The sequence below is a fragment of the Staurois parvus genome, unplaced genomic scaffold (assembly GCF_062004578.1).
Source record: "Staurois parvus isolate SC_StPar_1 unplaced genomic scaffold, SC_StPar_1.0 ptg000130l, whole genome shotgun sequence".
Taxonomy (NCBI): Eukaryota; Metazoa; Chordata; class Amphibia; order Anura; family Ranidae; genus Staurois; species Staurois parvus.
This window is the reverse complement of record NW_028317926.1, coordinates 4,676,873-4,686,818: the sequence shown is the minus strand read 5'-3', so window position 1 is coordinate 4,686,818 and position 9,946 is coordinate 4,676,873. Positions and strand designations below refer to the sequence as shown.

The following is a 9,946-nucleotide window of genomic DNA, read 5'->3' as shown; positions in this document are numbered from 1 at the left end:
TGCAATAAAAGGCAGCTGCCAGCTTCCAATATGGCCGCCGAAGCCTCCTCCCTGTGTACAGTAGTACCAGAGTTGCGTTTTTCCGTTCATTTTTTTTTTTCGGCGAGCTTTATTAACAGCCGTTGTAGAGATAAAAATGTGTTAAAGGTAAAGAGTTACAATAACAGTGATCAGAGGAGGACTTTACCCTGAGTTCTGTTGAGGAGTAAGATGGCGAAGGTGGAGGCTGACACCAGTGAAGTGAGAGCTAAACACAGGTTTGATGAGCAGAGATTGGATGGATACCTGAGCACCCACCTGCCAGGCTTCAGCTCCAGCCCAGGGGAACCCCTCATTGTCAGACAGTACAGGTAAGGACGGTGCACGGCTCTGCTCCTTGTACCCGTCATAGTATTACAGGGGGGATAGTCCAGCAATGTCTTCTACCTGGAATGTCACACTTTATAACACTGACTGAGGATGGCAGAAGAACAGAGAACTGTGTGCTAGATGTGACATCCACCATGGCTACAGACAGGGCTGTTTTTTTTCTCAGAGAATAGGTTCAGGTCATCCCCCTTCCGAGGCAACCTTGTCTCCAATCCCCACCCACCTCTGAGCACCATCCCTTGTCTCCACCCACCTCTGAGCACCATCCCTTGTCTCCACCCCCCACCCACCTCTGAGCACCATCCCTTGTCTCCAGTCCCCACCCACCTCTGAGCACCATCCCTTGTCTCCAATCCCCACCCACCTCTGAGCACCATCCCTTGTCTCCACCCACCTCTGAGCACCATCCCTTGTCTCCAGTCCCCACCCACCTCTGAGCACCATCCCTTGTCTCCACCCCCCCACCCACCTCTGAGCACCATCCCTTGTCCCCACCCACCTCTGAGCACCATCCCTTGTCTCCAATCCCCACCCACCGCTGAGCACCATCCCTTGTCTCCACCCCCTCCCCACCTCTGAGCACCATCCCTTGTCTCCAATCCCCACCCACCTCTGAGCACCATCACTTGTCTCCAATCTCCACCCACCTCTGAGGACCATCCCATGTCTCCACCCCCCCCACCTCTGAGCACCATCCCTTGTCTCCAATCCCCACCCACCGCTGAGCACCATCCCTTGTCTCCACCCCCCCCACCTCTGAGCACCATTCCTTGTCTCCAATCCGCACCCACCTCTGAGCACCATCACTTGTCTCCAATCCCCACCCACCGCTGAGCACCATCCCTTGTCTCCAATCCCCACCCACCTCTGAGCACCATCCCTTGTCTCCACCCACCTCTGAGCACGATCACTTGTCTCCAATCCCCAATCCCCACCCACCTCTGAGCACCATCCCTTCTCTCCACCCCCCACCCACCTCTGAGCACCATCCCTTGTCTCCTCCCACCTCTGAGCACCATCCCTTGTCTCCACCCACCTCTGAGCACCATCACTTGTCTCCAATCCCCACCCACCTCTGAGCACCATCCCTTGTCTCCAATCCCCACCCACCTCTGAGCACCATCCCTTGTCCCCACCCACCTCTGAGCACCATCCCTTGTCTCCAATCCCCACCCACCGCTGAGCACCATCCCTTGTCTCCACCCCCTCCCCACCTCTGAGCACCATCCCTTGTCTCCAATCCCCACCCACCTCTGAGCACCATCACTTGTCTCCAATCCCCACCCACCTCTGAGGACCATCCCATGTCTCCACCCCCCCCACCTCTGAGCACCATCCCTTGTCTCCAATCCCCACCCACCGCTGAGCACCATCCCTTGTCTCCACCCCCCCCACCTCTGAGCACCATCCCTTGTCTCCAATCCGCACCCACCTCTGAGCACCATCACTTGTCTCCAATCCCCACCCACCTCTGAGCACCATCCCTTGTCTTTACCCCCCCCCCCACCTCTGAGCACCATCCCTTGTCTCCAATCCCCACCCACCGCTGAGCACCATCCCTTGTCTCCAATCCCCACCCACCTCTGAGCACCATCCCTTGTCTCCACCCACCTCTGAGCACGATCACTTGTCTCCAATCCCCAATCCCCACCCACCTCTGAGCACCATCCCTTCTCTCCACCCCCCACCCACCTCTGAGCACCATCCCTTGTCTCCTCCCACCTCTGAGCACCATCCCTTGTCTCCACCCACCTCTGAGCACCATCACTTGTCTCCAATCCCCACCCACCTCTGAGCACCATCCCTTGTCTCCAATCCCCACCCACCTCTGAGCACCATCTCTTGTCTCCACCCACCTCTGAGCACCATCCCTTGTCTCCACCCACCTCTGAGCACCATCCCTTGTCTCCACCCCCCCACCCACCTCTGAGCACCATCCCTTGTCTCCACCCACCTCTGAGCACCATCCCTTGTCTCCAATCCCCACCCACCTCTGAGCACCATCACTTGTCTCCACCCCCCACCCACCTCTGAGCACCATCCTTTGTCTCCACCCCCCACCCACCTCTGAGCACCATCCCTTGTCTCCAATCCCCACCCACCTCTGAGCACCACCCCTTGTCTCCAATCCCCACCCACCTCTGAGCACCATCACTTGTCTCCACCCCCCACCCACCTCTGAGCACCATCCCTTGTCTCCAATCCCCACCCACCTCTGAGCACCATCCCTTGTCTCCAATCCCCACCCACCTCTGAGCACCATCCCTTGTCTCCACCCACCTCTGAGCACCATCTCTTGTACCCACCTCTGAGCACCATCCCTTATCTCCAATCCCCACCCACCTCTGAGCACTATCCCCTTTCTCCACCCACCTCTGAGCACCATCCTTTGCCTCCAAACCCCACCCACCTCTGAGCACCATCCCTTGTCTCCAATCCCCACCCACCTCTGAGCACCACCCCTTGTCTCCACCCCCCCAACCACCTCTGAGCACCATCCCTTGTCTCCACCCATCCCTTATCTCCAATCCCCACCCACCTCTGAGCACCATCCTTTGTCTCCACCCCCCCACCCACCTCTGAGCACCATCCCTTGTCTCCACCCACCTCTGAGCACCATCTCTTGTACCCACCTCTGAGCACCATCCCTTATCTCCAATCCCCACCCACCTCTGAGCACTATCCCTTTTCTCCACCCACCTCTGAGCACCATCCTTTGCCTCCAAACCCCACCCACCTCTGAGCACCATCCCTTGTCTCCAATCCACACCCACCTCTGAGCACCATCCCTTGTCTCCACCCCCCCCACCCACCTCTGAGCACCATCCCTTGTCTCCACCCCCCACCCACCTCTGAGCACCATCCCTTATCTCCAATCCACACCCACCTCTGAGCACCATCCCTTATCTCTACCCCCTACCCACCTCTGAGCACCATCCCTTATCTACACCCCCCCACCTAACTCTGAGCACCATCGCTAGATTGTAAAATAGAAATTATTTGGGATTATAGCTGTTTTCTATGGAATGACAAAGCTGAATGATACAATGGAATGTCCATAGAGTATAATAAGGAGCAAAATGTGACCTGACCAACATACATACCAGATAAATCCTTAGCAGACTTAGACCGATTTTCTGACCGTACACACGGTCAGAAAATCGGATGACAAAAATCGCTTTCGGAGGGATCGTACAAAAATCTGGCAGCTTTCAACAGACGAACACGACAGTTCATGCGGCAATATCTGAAGGAACAAGCACAAAAAATATTTCTCGTGCGATAACCATGCAAACGATTTTTGTTTTAATAAGTAAAGTATTTATCCGAAAAAAATTGAGAGACCAAGACCACGCATGCTCGGAAACAAAATAATACATTACAATACATTACATCACTTCCGAAGTTGTATTCTGTCATAGAAGAATTTTTGTAACTTTAGTAACCTCTTAATTTTTTACATGAGACCAGCATGCAACAAAAACGATAAGTCATCCGATTATCTGATCGTGGAATTACTTTACAAGTTCAATGGTGATGTTTAACATTGAGATGAAGTGGGACCACTATTGTTTTCTATGGAATGACAAGAGTGAAAGACAAAAGGGAATGACCATAGAATATAATGGGAATCAAAATATGAATTTATTTCTGGGCAAATATGAGAAACACAGCAATTATAAACATCGCCAAATTGGAGAGTATTTATTTAATATGTCAAATGGTTCTGATGTCAAATCACATCTTGCTTCCCATGATAATCTATGGACATTCCTTTGTGTCATTTATCTGTCCTTCTATTCTGTCCTTCTATAGAAAACAGCTATAATCCCAAATAATTCCAATCTTAAAGTCTGCTACTCGGGGAACACCTGTGGTAAAGGTTAAATTGCTGTGTTTTTCAGGTTTGTCTGCAAATAAATTCATATTTTGCTTCTCTTCCCATTATATTTATGGGCATTCCCTTCTGTCATCCACCTTTCTCATTCTCAGAAAGCAATGATAATCCTGCTTAATCTCAATTTTCCCACCTGACCTTGCACTACACACTAATTTCATTGTAAAATCTCGAACTGAATTCTAATTTCAGTGCCTGATCTCGCAGTGCACACCGATTTCAGAGTCTCATCTTGCACTGCACACTGATTTCAGTGCATGATCTTTCACTGCATGCTGATGTCAGTCCATGAACTTGCACTGTGCACTTATTTCAGTAAATGTTCTCGCACTGCACAGTGATTTCAGTGTATAATCTTGCACTGCACACTGGTTTCAGTCCATGATCTTGCACTGAACACCGATTTTACTGAATAATCTCACACTGGCTTCAGTGTATGATCTCGCACTGCACACTGATTTTAGTGTATAATCTCATACTGCACACTGATTTCAGTGAATGATGTCACTCTGCACACTTATTTCAGTGCCTGATCTCGCATTGTCTTGTCATTCACCTTTCATTTATTCCATGGAAAGCAATGATAATCCCGCTAAATCTAATTTTTAAACATCGCCATTGAATTTGAAGAGTATGTTAGCTGCCATTTTTATGGCATTTTATACACCTAATAGTTTTCTCTTCAAATCACATCTTGCTTTTCAGTATACTGTATGGCCATTCCCTTCACCCTTGTCGTTCCTATATAACTATAATAATCCCACAGATTTGTCTGCAAATACATTCATGCTTCGCTTCCCATTATACACTGCTCCAAAAAAGTAAAGGAACACTTTGAAAACACATCAGATCTCAATGGGGAAAATATCATGCTGGATATCTATACTGATATGGACTGGGTAATGTGTTAGGAATGTAAGGATGCCCCATCGTTTGATGGAAATGAAAATTATTAACCTACAGAGGACTGAATTCAAAGACACCCCAAAAATCAAAGTGAAAAAATGATGCAGTAGTTTGTATGGCCCCCACATGCTTGTATGAATGCCTGACAACGTCGGGGCATGCTCCTAATGAGACGATGGATGGTGTCCTGAGGTATTTCCTCCCAGATCTGGACCAGGGCATCACTTAGTTCCTGCACAGTCTGAGGTGCAACCTGGCGGTGTCAGATGGACCAAAACATGATATCCCAGAGGTGTTCTATTGGATTTAGGTCAGGCAAGCTTGGGGGCCATTCAGTGGTATTAATTCCTTCATACTCCAGGAACTGCCTGCATACTCTCGCCACATGAGGCTGGGCATTGTTGTGCACCAGTAGGAACCCAAGACCCACTGCACCAGTGTAGGGTCTGACAATAGGTCCAAGGATTTCATTTGGATACCTAATGGCAGTCTGGGTGCCATTGTCTAGCCTGTAGAGGTCTGTGTGTCCCTCCATGGATATGCCACCCCAGACCATCATTGACCCACCACCAAAACAGTCATGCTAAACGATGTTACAGGCATCATAACCTCCATGGCTTCTCCAGACCCTTTCACGTCTGTCACACGCGCTTAGGGTGAACCTGCTCTCATCTGTGAAAAGCATAGGGCGCCAGTGGCGGATCTGCCAATTCTGGTGTTCAATGGCAAATGCTAATTGAGCTCTATGGTGCCGGGCAGTGAGCATGGGGTCCACTACAGGACGACGGGCCCTGAGGCCACCCTCATGAAGTCTGTTTCTGATTGTTTGGTCAGAGACATTCACACCAGTGTCCTGTTGGAGCTCATTTTGTAGGGCTCTGGCAGTGCTCATTCTGTTCCTCCTTGCACAAAGGAGCAGATATCGGTCCTGCTGTTAGGTTAAGGACCTTCTACGGCCCTGTCCAGCTCTCCTAGAGTAACTGCCTGTCTCCTGGAATCTCCACCATTCTCTTGAGACTGTGCTGGGAGACACAGCAAACCTTCTGGCAATGGCACATATTATTGTGCCATTTTGGAGGAGTTAGACTGCCTGTGCAACCTCTGTAGGGTCCAGGTATTGCCTCATGCTACCAGTAGTGACACTGACTCAAGCCAAATGCAAAACTAGTTAAAAACAGCCAGAAAAGATGAGTAGGGACATAAATGTCAGTGGCCTCCACCTACAAAACCATTCCTGTTTATGGGGGTCGTCTCATTGTTGCCCATCTAGTGCACCTGTTGTTAACAACCCCCTCTGCTACTTAACTGACCAGATCAATATCCCAGGAGTTTAATTGACTTGATGCTATACTCTGATTAAAAGGCGTACCTTTAATTTTTTTGAGCAGAGTATATTCAATGGACATTCTCTTCTTTCATTCGCCTTTGTCATTCCATCGAAAGCAATGACAGTCCTGCTTAATCTCAGTTTTAAACATCACCACTGAACTTGGAGAGTATGTATGCTAAGGATTTATTTGGTATGCTGAATGGTTCTGACTCCAGGTCACAAATTGCTTCCCATTTTACTCTATGGACGAATTCCTTGTGTTATTCACCTTTTGTCCTTCTATGGAAAACAATGATAACCTCGCTTAATCTCCTAAACATCGACACTGAACTTGGAGAGTATGTCTGCTAAGGATTTATTTGATATGTTGAATGGTTCTGGTGTCAAGTCACATCTTGCTTCCCATGATAATTTATGGACATTCCTTTGTGTCATTCATCTGGCCTATAGAGAACAGCTATAATCACAAATAATTTCAAATTTACAATCTGCTACTCAATTCATGAAACACCTGTGGTAAAGTTTAAATTGCTGTTTCTCAGGTTTACCTGCAGAAACAACTGAGTACTGTCCGTGATACTTTTTTTATTTGCACTAACATACAATTTTGAGGACAAGCTTTCGGGGAATGTCCCCTTCAGGTTTACCTGCAAACAAATTCATATTTTGCTTTCCATTATACTCTCTGGGCATTCCCTTCTGTCATCTACCTTTTCTCATTTTTAGAAAGCAAAGATAATCTCGCTTAATCTCAATTTTCCCGCCTGATCTTGCACTGCATGCTGATTCCAGTGCATGATCTCGCACTGCATGCTGATTCCAGTGCATGATCTCACACCGCACGTGAATTCCACTGCATGATCTCGCACTGCACACTGACTTCAGTGTCTGATCTCGAACTGCATGCTGTTTTCAGTGCATGATTTCACACTACACACTGACTTCAGTGTCGGATCTTGCACTGCACACTGATTCCAGTGTCTGATCTTGCACTGCACGCTGATTTCAGTGAATGGTCATACACTGGATTTCAATGTCTCATCTTCCACTACACACTGATTCCAGTGCCTGATCTTGCACTGCATGCTGATTCCAGTGCTTGATCTCGCACTGCACACTGATTCCAGTGTCTGATCTTGCACTGCACGCTGATTTCAGTGAATGGTCATACACTGGATTTCAATGTCTCATCTTCCACTACACACTGATTCCAGTGCATGATCTCGCACTGCACACTGATTCCAGTGTCTGATCTTGCACTGCACGCTGATTTCAGTGAATGGTCGTGCACTGCACGCTGGATTTCAATGTCTCATCTTGCACTGCACGCTGATTCCAGTGCCTGATCTCGCACTGTGCGCTGATTCCAGTGCCTGATCGCACACTGCGCGCTGATTCCAGTGCCTGATCGCACACTGCACACTGATTCCAGTGCCTGATCTCACACTGCACGCTGCTTCCAGTACCTGATCTCGCACTGCACGCTGGTTCCAGTACCTGATCTCGCACTGCACAGTGCAAGATCATATACTAAAATCAGTGTGTAGTGTGAGATCAGGCACCTGAAATTAGTGTACAGTGTATCAGCGCTCTGCACACTGATTTCAGTGCCTGATCTTACACTGCATGCTGATTTCAGAGTCTGATCTTGTACTGCATATCGATTTCAGAGTCTGATCTCACTGATTTCAGTGCATGGTCTTGCACTGCACATTGATTCCAGTGAATGATTTCGCACTGTACACTGATTCCAGTGCAGAATCTCCCACTGCACGCTAATTTCAGTGTCTCAGTTTGCTGATTTCAATGCATGATTTTGCACTGCACATTGATTTCAGTGCATGATTTTGCACTGCACGCTGATTTTAGTGTCTCATCTCACACCGCACAATGATTCCAGTGTATGATCTCGCACCACACAATGATTTCAGTGCATTTATTTGGTATGTTGAGTGGTTCTGACTCCAGATCACATCTTGCTTCCTATTATACCCAAACTCAATGCACAAATCAGTTTATATTTTGCTTCCCATTATACTCTATGGGTATTCCCTTCTGTCATTCATACATAGAAATGTCACTGAAACATAAATGGAAGGAAAATCTTTTAGGGCTCATTTAGGCATATGTGTTGTGGTAAAGCAGATAACATGGGTTACTGCATTGTGTTGCTGTTCATTTTGAATGGCACTCAAATGTAAAAGGCAATGCACTGATATTACAGCAAACTGCACAGCACTGGGTAGTAGTACATGGCGTAAAGAAAAAAAAAAGCAGCTCATGTTGGAATTTCAGGATGCCTTTGTGCATTGGCAGCCTATTCATTTCAATGGACTGTCTTAAGACAACATACGCTAACGTGCAACGTAATGCGCATCAAATGCCCTCAATAAGAACACTTGTAATGACAAATGTATGAAACAGAATATTTCTCATTTTGGAGAGATTTCCACTTACTTTTGGATGTGTCTATGGGGCAGGAAGTGAAATCTCCCCAATGGGACAGAGATGGCAGGGAAAACCTAAAAGGGGGTTTACCGTTCCTTTCTCTATCCAAAACAAAAAAACATGCTTCTCATGTTCTGTTTTCCCAGTAGGTAGTTTTGCCCATAAATCCAGAGCCTCACATATAGTGACATCATATATGCTCTTCCGAACCTATATGGACGAGCCCACCAGGAAATTGTCATCTGTCATGGCTAGTCATCTGCAGTGGGGGCATTCCCTGTCCCCAGCCACAAGTATACAGGTGACAGATTCCTGGCGATCTCAGCCAAGTAGGTTTGGAGAAGCATTTGAACATGCCCAAGCTCATCTCTGGTGAATACCAATAATTTCCCACATCACCTGCTCTGCAAAAAATATTGCCATGTGCTATGACTCAAAAATGAGAAACTTTTCATTTTTTTTCTAGATCAGGCCAATCCAACCCTACATTTTTTCTGCAAAAGGGTGCAAATAAATTTGTTCTTCGAAAGAAACCTCATGGCCAACTTCTGCCAGGAGCTCATCGGGTAAGGTAGAGTTTGTAGATGTTTGAACGCCATTATTGTAGCTTGTTTTCTCAAAGTGATAGTAGACTATTTTTTCCCAAATCATCTTCCAGGGAAACTATGTGAGAGGTGATTGGCTCTGCTTTCAATAGGAAACACAAACCAAAAAAAGATTAAAAAGTCCCTCCCTCTCATCCCCAGTTGATTGGTGTTTCTGACCATCCAGTAGTTCGTTTTGTCATGTTTGTTTTGTTTCCCCTGGCTCTGGTAAATGTGGTTATTGGGCCCCTTTAGGTGACTGGTGTGCCAGTGATCTCAATAAAGCATCATTTATTAAAACGTTTTGTGGGAACGAGATTCTTTCCCTTTACCTGTGTAAAGCCTGTCACAGAGTCCTGGGTGAGGGGAAGTCTTTGTGCGGACACAATGAGAACCTGACGGTCATAGCCT

At 47.5% G+C, this 9,946-nt stretch overlaps 1 protein-coding gene across 1 annotated transcript in view; it reads left to right on the top strand.

The window, feature by feature from the left end:
* Positions 1-112: 112 nt before the first annotated feature.
* Positions 113-9,946, top strand: part of ACAD11 (acyl-CoA dehydrogenase family member 11) — a 155,051-nt gene continuing 145,217 nt past the window's right edge. The window contains exons 1-2 of the mRNA XM_089672531.1: positions 113-350; positions 9,418-9,517. Of these exons, the coding sequence (XP_089528657.1) occupies positions 211-350; positions 9,418-9,517 (240 nt within the window). The 5' untranslated portion in view covers positions 113-210. The remainder of the gene's footprint in view (positions 351-9,417; positions 9,518-9,946) is intronic.